The sequence below is a fragment of the Rhinopithecus bieti genome, unplaced genomic scaffold (genome assembly GCF_001698545.2).
Source record: "Rhinopithecus bieti isolate Rb0 unplaced genomic scaffold, ASM169854v2 scaffold_7888, whole genome shotgun sequence".
NCBI lineage: Eukaryota > Metazoa > Chordata > Mammalia > Primates > Cercopithecidae > Rhinopithecus > Rhinopithecus bieti.
This window is the reverse complement of record NW_016805944.1, coordinates 296,149-309,516: the sequence shown is the minus strand read 5'-3', so window position 1 is coordinate 309,516 and position 13,368 is coordinate 296,149. Positions and strand designations below refer to the sequence as shown.

The window sequence follows — 13,368 nt, the reverse complement described above, 5'->3', positions numbered from 1 at the left end:
AAAAAAAAAAAAAAAAACAAAGACATGTTAGGGTGCTCCAATTCCCCAATTCCCCAGGCAATCCTTCCTTGCCTCTTCCCAGCTTCTGGTGGCTCATGGCAATCTCTAACATTCTTTGGCTTGTGGCTGCGTCATTCTAAGCTCTGCCTTCATCATCACATGCTTCTCCCTGTGTCTTACATGGCCACCTTCTTATAAAGACACCAGTTGGCCAGGTGCGGTGGCTCACACCTGTAATCCCAGCACTTTGGGAGGCCAAGGCGAGTGGATCACCTGAGGTCGGGAGTTTGAGACCAGCCTGACCAACATGGAGAAATCCCGTCTCTACTAAAAATACAAAATTAGCCGGGTGTGGTGGCATATGCCTGTAATCCAGCTACTTGGGAGGCTGAGGCAGGAGAATCGCTTGAATCCGGGAGGCGGGATTTGCAGTGAGCCGAGATCGTGCCACCGCACTCCAGCCTGGGCAACAAGAGCAAAACTCCATCTCAAAAAACAACAAAAAAAAGACACCAGTCATGTTGCATTAGGGGCCCACCCTACTCCAGTATGACCTCCTTTTAATTGATTACATCTGCAATGACCCTATTTCCAAGTAGTGTCATATTCTGAGGTACTAGAGAGACAAAATTCAACCCATGACCGGCCCAGAAACCATTGGAGTTGCCTTTTAGTCTTGGATAAAACAAAATAAATAATGGTATAGATGCATTCTGTGTGGATAAGGTTTTGCCTTCAAGGGCAAGGTCATGCCCTAAATCTTGTACTTATTAATTACATAGTTATAATTTGTCCTAGACACTCATTATTTTTTATTTTTGAGACAGGGTCTTGCTCTGTTGCCCAGGTGCAGTGCTGTGGTGCAGTCTCAGCTCACTGCAGCCTCAACCTGTCAGGCTGAAGTAATCCTCCCACCTCAGCCTCCCAAGTAGCTGGGACTAGAAGTGTGCATCACCACACTCAGCTAAGTTTTTTATTTTTTATTTTTGTAAAGATGGGGGTCTCCCTATGTTACCCAGGCTAGTCTCGAACTCCTGGGCTCAAGCGATCCTCCCACCTTGGCCTCCCAAAGTGCTGGGATTACTGACATGAGCCTGTCCTTTATGAGCAAGGGCTTGGGGCAGATTTTTATTTGTTTTTCCTACTTCCTGTATAACTGCAGAAACTTGGGGCACGTGTGGAGTGTGAGTGAATGCGTGAGCTGCTGGAATGAACCAACCAGACAGGATATCATCTATGCATGGGATTAGAATGGAATTATAGGAGAAAACCAAATCCTTCAAATTAGCATTCAGGATCGGGAAAAAAAGTAACTAGGGGTTTCAACGAACCACTGAGGCATGGCAGTCTATGTATGTTTACTGTTGACTTTCCAGGGGAAAGGGAAACGGGGCTGTAGATCATCAGGTGTGTGAAAGAAGGCAGAGGGTATGTTAGTACAGTCAAGTGGGTAGTGTTGGCTGCTCTAGAATAGAGGCCAGTGTAATGTTTGGATTGGAAATAGCAGGAACTACAGTGTGACTATTTTATTTACAGCCTTGAGGTGTTGAACTTGCTGGTATCCTTTAACATTGGGACTCTTATTGGGATTTTTTTTTGTTGTTTTATTTTTGAGACAGAGTCTCGCTCTATCACCCAGGCTGGAGTGAAGTGCAGTGGCGTGATCTCGACTCATTGCAACTTCTGCTTCTCGGATTCAAGGGATTCTTCTACCTTAGCCTCCTGAGTAGCTGGGATTACAGGTATCTGCCACCAGGCCACACTAATTTTTTAATTTGTTTTTAGTAGAGTCAGGGTTTCACCATGTTGGCCAGGCTTGTCTAGAACTCCTAACCTCAGGTGATCTGCCCACCTCAGCCTCCCAAATTACAGGTGTTATCATTGGGATTCTTGGCAGACAGGAGTGTTGTAGGGGATGGAAGTGGATAGTAGGAGGCTCCGAATAATGGGTTGGGGGCCCTAGTGGGCCTCTGGTGTCAGAACACATTAAGGCAGTTTCAAGAAGGGCATGAAAAGATCTAATTCTATTCCACAACTTGGGATAATTGGTTAAAAAAAAAAAAAAAGGAGCCAGGTGCAGTGGCTCACACCTGTCATCTCAACACTTTGGGAGACTGAGGTGGGAGGATCGCTTGAGGCCAGGACTTTAAGACCAGCCTGGGTGACATAGCAAGATCTTGTCTCTATTTAAACAAATTTTTTTTTTAATTCTAAAAAAGAAAGGATCTACTTCTACCTTAAGAGGTTTAGCCTCCCAGATGCACCCTATGTTTGTTGAGTTGAGGGCTCAAAGAGAATCAGGAATCCAAGTCACAGATCTTGGATATGTGGGTCTAAGGGAGAGGTAGATGTTTCGGGAAGAGGGTGGTTGGAGTGGTGAGAAGGTTAGTGGACTGGATGAACAAGGGCAGAATTAGGGACTGGGAGACATAAGCCCTCTTGTGAATGTGAAATACTGTGGCTTTGGCTGGGCACAGTGGCTCACACCTGTAATCCCAACACTTTCGGAGGCCAAGGCAGTTGGATCACTTGAGGTCAGGAGTTTGAGACCAGCGTGTCCAACATGGTGAAACCCCGCCTCTACTAAAAATACAAAAATTTGCTGGTTGTGATGGTGTGCACCTGTGATCCCAGTTACTTGGGAGGATTAGGCAGGCGAATGGCTTGAATCTGGGAGGTAGAAGTTGCAGCGAGCCGAGATCTCACCACTGCACTCCAGCCTGGGTGACAGAGTGAGACTCCATCTCAAAAAAAAAAAAAAAAAGAAATATTATTGTTCTACATTGATAGAATATCCCTTTCTAAAGGGATTATTGGAGTAATCTGAGTAAGAAACTTTGCTGGGTAGTAGAGGGCCCAACAAGCCCAAGAGTGGCTTGGACAGGCATAAACCATGTGGCTAATTGTGGTCTCATTACCATTATTGTTGTGTACTGAGGTAGGGAGTGGGGACTAATACGTTTATGGCAGAGTGTGTGGCCCCTGTGTCTACAAAAACCCTGGCAGGATGCTCATTAAGAGGGTTGATGGTCATTTCCCCCTGAAGGTTAAGGAATGCTTATAGACACAGAGGAGAAAGTTGGCTGGAAGTGAGTCGCTGGAAGACTGAATCTTAGACTCAAATTCCTTTTGCATTTCAAAGCTAAATAGTGTCAAGTCCAATGTCCCTTTTCTTTACAGTATATACCAGTGTCTCTATTAAGATTAGGTTTTGAGGCCAGGCGCAGTGGCCCACACCTGTAATCCCAGCACTTTGAGAGGTGGAGGCAGGAGGATCTCAACACCAGGAGTTCAATACCAGCCTGGGCAACATAGTGAGACCCCATCTCTATAACAAAAAACATGCCCGGGCACAGTGGTTCATGCCTGTAATCCCAGCACTTCGGGAGGCCAAGGCAGGCAGATCACTTGAGGTCAGGAGTTCGAGACCAGCCTGGCCGACATGGCAAAACCCCTTCTCTACTAAAAATACAAAACTTAGCCAGGCGTGGTGGCATGTGCCTGTAGTCTCAGCTACTCGGGAGGCTGAGGTGGGAAGATCACTTGAGCCCAGGAGGTTGAGGCTGCAGTGAGCTGTGATCATGCCACTGCACTTTGGCCTGGGCAACAGAGCAAGATTCCATCTCAAAAAATAATACAAATTTTAAAACTACATAAAAAACAAAAAATTAGCCAGGTGTGGTGGCTCATACCTGTAGTCCCGGCTACTCAAGTAGCTGAGGGGGAGGATGGCTTGAACCCAGTAGTTTGAGGCTGCAGTGAGCTATGATCATACCACTGTATAGAAGCCTGGGTGATAGAGCAAGACCCTGTCTCTAACAAACAAAATTAGATTTTGTGGTTCCAGTGGTCCTAATAGGATAAACTTTTTGTCTCTAATGATTTAAGTTGTAGGCCCCTAAGTTTTCATTGTGTGGATTTGTTTTTTTGTTTGTTTGTTTTGTTTTTTGAGACGGAATTTCACTCCTGTTGCCCAGGCTGGAGTGCAATGGCACGATCTCGGCTCACCACAACCTCAGCCTCCCAGGTTCAAGTGATTCTCCTGCCTCAACCTCCCAAGTAGCTGGTAATACAGGCATGTGCCACCATGCCTGGCTAATTTTGTATTTTCAGTAGAGATGGGATTTCTCCATGTTAGTCAGGCTGGTCTCAAACTCCCGACCTCAGATGATCCACCCACCTCAGCACCCAAAGTGCTGAGATTACAGGCATGAGCCACCGTGCACGGCCCTGATTTTATCTTTCATGGCATCCTCATGATGTGCGCTATCTCCTGGAATTCTATAATTGAGGAATTTCAACGTTTTTGAATCATGTCTCTCATTTCTGGTCTCCGGATGTTAACTAGTGGCCAACACAGCAGCAGATCAGGTCTGATAGTCTTTTCCATCCATTTTCTAGCCTGGGTCTGTCACGGAGATGGATTCACCTCTATGTTGCCTACACTTCCAGGCCTTAGACTAAATAGAGGGATAGGCATTGGGGATGGAGTCTAAGAGCCTTTCCCCAATAGTCTTAGCAACTATGCCTCAGAGGTATCCTGCTCATTTGGATACCTTGATTTACTGAGGCTCATTTAGCATTTTCAAATCAAAGAGCTGCAGCTCAGCCAGGCGCAGTGGCTTATGTATGTAATCCCAACACTTTGGGAGGCCAAGGCAGGCAGATCGCTTGAGCTCAGGAACTGGAGACCAGCCTGGGCAACGTGGTAAAACCTCTACAAAAAAATTAGCCAGGCATGGTGGCATGTGCCTGTAGTTCCAGCTACTCAGGAGGCTGAGGCAGGAGGATCACTTGAGCCCAGGAGGTCAAGGCTGCAGTGAGCTGTGATCATGCCACTGCACTCCAGCCTGGGCAACAGGGACCCTGCCTCAGAAAAAAAAAAAAAAGTTGCAGCTCTGGAACCATCAGATGGACAAGTTGATATAAATCAAATTGGAAAATCCCAGAGTAAGCTCCCAGTATTAGCCTAAATTGGCTGCTAAATTCTTTCCTGTTTTCCTGGTTTTTTTTTAGGCTCTGTTGCCCAAACTGGACTCGAACTCCTAGACTCCAGCGATCCTCCCACCTCAGCCTCTTAAGCAGCTGGGAATACAGTCACCTGCCACCATGCCCAGCTTTCAGGTAGGTCTTTGCAGCACGTAAGTCAGAGCGTGCTGAAAGTCTGAAGAAAACTTGTTCAGGTGCATGTTCGGATCGTTCGCCTTCAGCTGTGGAAGGTGGAGGACCATGTGTTAGGGTGTTATTGGAGAACTGGGGAGCTGGAGGGCTGGAGTGAAAGGTAGAGAGAGGTGGATACGTGTTCCCTCCAGTTCGTTCCCTCTGCCTTCAGTCTTTCAACGCCAAGATGAAGCTTAAGAGGTCCCCTCCGACTACCCACCCTCTCTGACCCCTGAGCTCATTCTAGGCTGCCCGAGCCTCCCAAACTCCCCCAGTCCAGCCCTTCCCATTCTGGGTCATCACTGTCCATGGGGCAGGTAAGTCTCTCCACTGGATGGCGAACCCCATGAAGGGCAGAGAGTGAGACCCTGTCTCAGTCACCACTGTGTCCCCAGCATCACCCAGCTCAGTGAGACAAATGAATTAATATATACTTCTCTATATATTTCGTATATAGAGAAGTCATCACATCAATATAAAATAAAATACTAAATGTTGCGTATCAGTTTTCTAGTATGGATCAGACTTGGGCTAACTGCATTTTATTTATTTTATTTTTGAGACAGGGTCTCACTCTCTTGCCCAGGCTAGAGTGCAGTGGTGTGATCTTGGCTCACTGCAATCTCTGCTTCCTGGGGTCAAGCGATCCTTCAGCCTCAACCTCCCAAGTAGCTGGGACCACAGGTGCAAGCTACCACACCTAGCTAATTTTTGAACTTTTTGTAGAAAGGGAGTTTCGCCATGTTGGTCTGGCTGGTCTCAAACTCCTGAGATCTAAGGGATCTGCCTGCCTCAGCCTCCTAAAGAGCTGGAATTACAGGCGTGAGCCACCGCGCCCAGCCTGAATTGTTAATAGTTGTGATTAGTAGTAACACCACCAAATAAAAAATCAGTCATCACAAACCATGAGATTACTTTCTTCAAGTTCCCTACCCTCCAGTCACATTCCTTTCATCTCTCCCCAGTTTCCAACTCCTCCTCCATTACTCCTCCCTCTCCCTTCTCTTCTTCTCTCCTGGCAATCCTCCTCTATATTTTCTACCCCAGGTCATCGTCCTTCCAAGACTCCTTTCCCATCAGTCCTCTCTCCCCACCCCCTCCATCCTTCCTCTTTTCAGGCAGTCCTCTTTCCAGATGAACTCCATCTTGGTACAACAGACTAATGAGTCAAGAGTGCTGTGTGCTGAGACCAAGGCCATGGGGCCAGAGATGAGTCCGTTTTAATTGCTGGGGAAACAGGGAGGGGTCTCGGAAATAACTCCCCCCACCCCACTCCCCACGTGTCCCATCCAGTTTGGGCAGGAAGCCACTTGCCCTAGAACAGTTCATTGCTGGGATCCTGTGAAGAACTGCTGTGGAGGGCAGCAGCTGGACGAGGGCACAGGACCTCAGAGAACACTGATGCGCTCCGCCAGCCCCTGCATGTCGTGGTCCTGTGGTGGATGGGCCCCACCGAGATCCCTGTCGGCAGGCAGCCCAGACCCAGGCAGCGGATGCTCTGCCACAAACTGCTCCCAGCGCGCGTCGTCACTCTCATGCGTGATGTATCGCTCTCCCATCTTCCCCTCCAGCTCTCGGAGGTCCAGCCACGTCTGGTACTCCTGGGCCCAACAGAACTGGGGTTAGCTTGGGGTCTGCACTGGAGCAGTGCCTGGAGGCCATCTGCTTTGCCACTGAGAGCTGGGTACCAATGAAGGTGAAGCCACACCCCCTGCAACCCATCCAGCCAGCAGACATTTAGCTTCACCCCCTCTTCCTGCCAATGGGAGGACTAGTCACATTCCAGACCCAGGGAAACCTACATCCGTCACTACCTGCCTAGCCAATAAGTGATCTAGTCCCACCCCTTCCTCCAACCCAGCCAATGGGCCAGCCCTGCCCACTACATCACCTGTAACCAGGGGTGGCTGAGAGATTTGTCCACGCTGTAGCGTTTGCGCATCTTCACCTGCAGCAGGTTGTTGATGAGGTCAATGGCTGCATAGGAAAGAGAAACAGGTCAAGCCCTACAGGTCGAGGGTCACTTCTCCTCTAATAGGCACGCCCTAGCCTACCTGCCTGCCATCGACACCTTCCTTCTGCACTAGCGCAGGTGGTTCAGGAGCCTCACCTGTGCCAATCACCCACCCACCCATTTCCTCATTACAAATTTGTCTCCTCCTGCCCACGCATGTTCACACCAGCTCCCTCTACTTCAATTCCCCCATTCCCCTATGTCACCTTTTTTTTTCTTTTTGTCATACACAGGTACATACAATTACATGTGTACTATTCTTTTATTTATTTATTTATTTATTTATTTATTTATTTATTTATTGAGACGGAGTCTCCCTCTGTCGCCCAGGCTGGAGTGCAGTGGCATGATCTTGGCTCACTGCAACCTCCGCCTCCCGGGTTCATGCGATTCTCCTGCCTCAGCCTCCTGAGTAGCTAGGAATACAGATGTGTGTCACTATGTCCAGCTAACTTTTTGTACTTTTAGTAGAGACAGGGTTCGACCATATTGGCCAGGCTGGTTTCGAACTCCTGACCTCAAGCAATCTGCCTACCTTGGCCTCCCAAATTGTTGGGATTACAGGCAAGAGCCACTGCGCCCGGCCTAAATGGATTTTCAACTTACAGTATTTCCTTTTTTTTTTTTTTTTTTTTTTTTGAGACAGGGTCTCATTGTTATCCAAGTTGAAGTGCAGTGGCATGATCAATGCTCACTGAAGCCTCTACGTCCCCAGCTTAATTGATGATCCTGCCTTAGCCTCCCGAGTAGCTGGGACTACAAGCATCTGTCACTATAGTCAGCTAATTTTTGTATTTTTTGTAGAGACACATTGCCCCAGCTGGTCTTGAACTCCTGGGCTCAAGCAATCTGCCTACCTTGGCCTCCCAAGGTGCTGGGATTACGGCCCTCAGCCACTGCGCCTGACCAACTTATGATATTTTTAATTTACAATGGGTTTATCAGGTTTACCTAATGCCAGTGTAAATCAGGGAGCATCTACGTCATCAGGCTGGGCGCGGCGGCTCATACCTGTAATCCCAGCACTTTGGGAGGCCGAGGCGGGTGGATCACCTGAGGTCAGGAGTTCGAGACAAGCCTGGCCAATACGGAGAAACCCTGTCTCTACTAAAAATACAAAAATTTAACCGGGCATGGTAGTGCATGCCTGTAGTCCCAGCTACTCGGGAGGCTGAGGCAGAAGAATCGCTTGAATTCAGGAGGCAGAGGTTGCAGTGAGCCAAGATCGTGCCGCTGCACTCCAGCCTGGGTGACAAGAGCGAAACTCCGTCTCAAAACAAAAAAAAAGTCATCAGATGGTAGTTAGTCACCATTGCCTGCAGAAGCCTCAGAGACTAAGGCCTGTTCATTGTGAAAAAGAGGACTAGCAAATGTCAAGCTTCAAGACAAGCCAGCACTCATCTGAGGCTCTCTCCTTGATGGGAAGCCTTGAAGGACAAGGCTTCACTGTGTGAACCCATCCGAGAAGAGGCCTGGTGCACACAGGCACCCTGCTCCTGTCAACACCCAGGGGATGCTGTGATCCTCACACAGGTGCAACCACACTTAAATTCACTTGTGTACACTCGATGCACTTTTACTCAGGGACTTCTGAGTGGGTCTGAAAAGACAATGTTGGCTGGGTGTGATGGCTTCTGCCTGCAATCCCAGCACTTTGGGAGGCTGAGGCGGACAAATAACTTGAGATCAGGAGCTCAAGACCAGCCTGGCTAACGCGGCGAAACCACGTCTCTACTAAAAATACAAAAAATCAGCCAGGCAGGTGGTGTGTGCCTGTAATCCCAGTTACTTGGGAGATTGAGGCAGGAGAATCCCTTGAACCCAGGAGGCGGAGGGTACAGTGAGCCAAGATCACACCACTGCACTCCAGCCTGGGCGAGAGAGCAAGACTCCGTCTAAAAAAAAAAAAGCCAGTATTGAGCACCCCCAATATTATTCCAGGACTCAAGTCCATCCACATTCTCACTGCTTAGGGCCTGTACTCTTAGACCACCACCAAGACCTTGTCTTGTCCTGCACTGAGCAACCTCCGCATCACCCTGCCCCGCCTGCTCCATGAAGTCACACCCCCCAGAGAGGGCTCTTCCCCCTTCCACTCTTCACAGACCACTCAAGGAGCTCCCCCGCACCTGACCCCTCCTGTCCAAGTCATCACAGTATTCCCAGAGCTGCAACAGTCAATGCCTGGCACATCGTAGGCACTCAACATGTTGAATCAAGGGTTATAAATACATGAATGTACTTGTTGAATAAATGGTTATAAATAAACGAATGAATGATCCGCCCCTTCCCATACTCCATCTGTCTTCCTGAGCTCCCTGACTCCAAGACATGTCCCTTGTTCTCCTGGCTTCTGACACACCCCAGTATCTTAGCCTTGCCTCTGGCCCTCTAAACATGCCATCCCACACCCAGCCTCAAAGCTCCAGGCCTTAGGACTTAACTTTTCCAAGCAGGGAAAGTTACAGACCCATTCCCAAGCAGGTCAAGTCACCAGGCCCGGTGCCACCTCATCAGGCCCAGCCACAACACCAAAGCCTAGGAATGCAGAGATCACAGTGTCTGCCTCAGTCCTGGCTCCCTTCTCCTCCCCGCTCCCATCCCCTCCCAGCTTCTAGGCCTCAGGGTCTGCCCTGTTACTGGACCTCTTCAGAAACCTCCAAGGCCACATCCCTAGACTTGCCCCCTCGGTCACTGGACTCACTCCAGGCTTCAGGCCCATCTTTACCCAAGTCATGGCCCCAGTACTCAGCAAAGTAGACAGGCCCTTGTTCCTCAACCCTACCCACTGGTGCCTCCTTTTTGCAAGGCTTACCCTTTTGGGGTCATAAATCCAAAGGTTCCAGGTCCCAGCCAATGCTTTGAGAGGCTCAGCCCCTTCTCCTGGTCACCCCAGCCCTTTGCCACCCTCAAGTCCAGTCCCTCTCCTGGTCCCACCCTAGACAAGCCAAGTCTCACTCAGCCCCCTAAGGCTCCAAGTGTCCTCCTTAGCGGTTTTAGGGCACTTCGTTTCCAGCCCAAATAACCTAGTCTAGGCCTGGGTCCCAGCCCACTGTTTACAGGGCAGCTCTTCCTGTGGCCACGCCCCTCCAGTAGGCCCACCCCACCACTAGGCTCCACCCACAAGGTGCCAGGCTGCTTCCGGGTCCACCCCCTCTCGTGGCCCCGCCCACTCCTCCAGCCCCACCCCACAACCCACCCACCCAAGGGGTAGGCGGGCCCAGGCACCTCCAGCTGAGATGTGGCTCCAGGGACTGGCTGGGTACATGAAGGCAGCGTTCTGGATTTGGTCATTGATGTCCTCGTCCTCGTTGAAAGGGAACGTGCCGCTGAGGCTGACGTACATGATCACGCCCACCGACCACATGTCCAGCGAGCGGTTGTAACCCTGGTTGAGCAGCACCTCGGGGGCCAGGTAGGCCGGCGTGCCCACCACTGAGCGGCGGAACGACTTCTCGCCGATGATGCGCGCAAAGCCAAAGTCACACAGCTTCACCTGCAGAGGGCGAGGGGCGGAGGTTCCATCGGGTGATGGAGCTGCACCTGCCCTAGCATCCCCACCACACCACCCCCCATGGTATTCCAGAGAAAGCTGAATGCTGGTTTGAATCCAGGCTCCTAGGCTCACTAGCTGAGCAACCCTGGGCAAGTGACTTTCCCTCTCTGTGCCTCAGTTTCCCCATCTATAGGAAGAATATGAGCAGAAGAGCGCCTATCTCAGAGGACTGCCATGATGGTTAGTGAGTTAAACCATCCAAAGCCCACAGGACGATATTTGGCATGCAGTTGGTGCACAATAAATGCTAGCTGCTGCTATACCTCTGCTACCTCCAATGGTTTGCTGTTTTGAATAATGCAGATTTTTTTTTTTAATAGCCTTAAAATATACATGATTGGGGAGTGGTGGCTCATGCCTGCAATCCCAGCACTTTGGGAGGCCAAGGAAGATGGATCATTTGAGGTCAGGAGTTCGAGACCTGCCTGGCCAACATAGTGAAACCCCGTCTCTACTAAAAATACAAAAATTAGCCAGGCGTAGTGGCAGACACCTGTGGTCCCAGCTACCTGGGAGGCTGAGGCAGAAGAATCGCCTGAACCTGGGAGGTGGAGGTTGCAGTGAGCCGAGATCGTGCCACTGCACTCCAGCCTGGGTGAGAGAGAGAGCGACTCCGTCTCAAAAAACAAACAAACATGAAACATACTGGAGATCTTAATAGTCCCTACCTTAAAGGGTGCTTATTTAGATTGAAAGAGAAATATATATGCAACCTGTTAGGAGCAGCGTCTAGCACAGAATGAGCCTCGGGGATCTCAGGTCAAGGACCTAATTTCTCCAGGCCTTGATTTTGTCATCTGTACTGAGGGGCTGTTGATAGCAGTCTCCTCTCAGGCTTTCCTGGGGATTAGGTAGGAGCGGGTGCTGACTGCGGTAGCCGGCAGACAGTACGGTGTATGCCTATCTTTCCCTCATTGTTTTATTTATTTATTTTTTTGAGATGGAGTCTCGCTCTGTCGCCCAGGCTGGAGTGCAGTAGCGTGATCTTGGCTCACTGCAACCTCTGCCTCCCGGGTTCAAGCAGTTCTCCTGCCTCAGCCTACCAAATAGCTGGGATCACAGGAACCTACCACCACGCTTGGCCAATTTTTATATTTTTAGTGGAAAAGACGTTTTGCCATATCAGCTAGGCTGGTCCCCAATTCCTGACCTCAGGTGTTCCGCCCGCCTTGGCCTCCCAAAAGTGCTGGGATTACAGGTATGAGCCACCACGCCTGGCCCCTTTCCCTCATTGTTAATGGCTGCAGTCTAAGGTCGTGGACAGGCTTTAGAGCCAGCAAGACCTGGGTTCAAGGTCTTGCTCTGCTGCCTACCAGTCTCCGCCTCGGTTCCCCGCTCTGTTCATGTATTGTCCCTTTCCTGTTCAAAACCCTTCCTCGGCTCACTGTTGCCTGCAGGATAGAGCCCCAAATCCTTGAAGCCCGAAGCCTCTGTCACCTTTGAAACCAGTCACGTGCCAACCCTTGAGCTGAATCTCTATGTGACAGCCACCCTTTCCTAAGGTCCTCTGCCCTTTCTACAGATCTTTTCTTTTTTTTTTTTTTGAGACGGAGTCTCGCTCTGCCGCCCAGGCTGGAGTGCAGTGGCCGGATCTCAGTGAGCTGCAAGCTCCGCCTCCCGGGTTTACACCATTGTCTCGCCTCAGCCTCCCGAGTAGCTGGGACTACAGGCGCCTGCCACCATGCCCGGCTAGTTTTTTGTATTTTTTTAGTAGAGACAGGGTTTCACCGTGTTAGCCAGGATGGTCTCGATCTCCTGAGCTCGTGATCTGCCCGTCTCGGCCTCCCAAAGTGCTGGGATTACAGGCTTGAGCCACCGCGCCCGGCCTCTACAGATCTTATAGATATTTCCCTTTTCCAAGATCTACCCTTTCCTATGGATTTTTTTTTTTTTTTGAGACAGAGTCTCGCTTTGTCGCCCTGGCTGGAGTGCAGTGGCGCGATCTCAGCTCATTGCAAGCTCCGCCTCCTGGGTTCACGCCATTCTCCCAGTAGCTGGGACTACAGGTGTGCATCACCACGCCCGGCTAATTTTTTTGTATTTTAGTAGAGACGGGGTTTCACCCTGTTAGCCAGGATGGTCTTGATCTCCTGACCTCGTAATCCGCCCGCCTTGGCCTCCCAAAGTGCAGGGATTACAGGTGTGAGCCACTGCACCCGGCTGGATCTTTTTTCAAAATTTTTATTTATTTTATTATTATTTTTTTAGACCAAGTCTTGCTCTGTCACCCAGGCTGGACTGCAGTGGTGTGATCTCAGCTCACTGCAACCTCTACCTCCTGGGTTCAAGCAATTCTCCTGCCTCAGCCTCCCGAGTAGCTGGGATTACAGGTGCCTGCCACCATGCCCGGCTAATTTTTGTATTTTTAGTAGAGACAGGGTTTCACCATGTTGGCCAGGCTGGTCTCAAACTCCTGACCTCAAGTGATCTGCCCACCTCAGCTTCCCAAAGGTCGGGCGCAGGCATGAGCCACTGCGCCCGACCAGAAAACTTTTAAATATGTTTGGAATAACTTGGGTATGTCAATCTATTTCCCCAACTGTTACACACCAGATTTTGAAGACATAATATGAAAAACAAGCAGAATATTTCACTGAGCTTTGTTTCTTTTTTAAGAGACAGGGTCTTGTACTGTCAC

At 49.8% G+C, this 13,368-nt stretch overlaps 1 protein-coding gene across 3 annotated transcripts in view; it reads right to left on the bottom strand.

Annotated features, from left to right (window-relative positions):
• Nucleotides 1-6,341: 6,341 nt before the first annotated feature.
• The window catches only part of PRKD2 (protein kinase D2), a 44,244-nt gene continuing 37,217 nt past the window's right edge, over nt 6,342-13,368 (bottom strand). For 2 of the 3 annotated variants that reach the window (XM_017874312.1, XM_017874313.1), the window contains 3 exons: nt 10,403-10,670; nt 7,052-7,137; nt 6,342-6,761 (listed from right to left, as the gene is read on the bottom strand). In XM_017874312.1, the coding sequence (XP_017729801.1) occupies nt 6,549-6,761; nt 7,052-7,137; nt 10,403-10,670 (567 nt within the window). In that variant the 3' untranslated portion in view covers nt 6,342-6,548. Of the gene's footprint in view, nt 6,762-7,051; nt 7,138-10,377; nt 10,671-13,368 lie in introns of all 3 variants that reach the window. The other variant, XR_001886053.1, reaches the window with a different exon arrangement.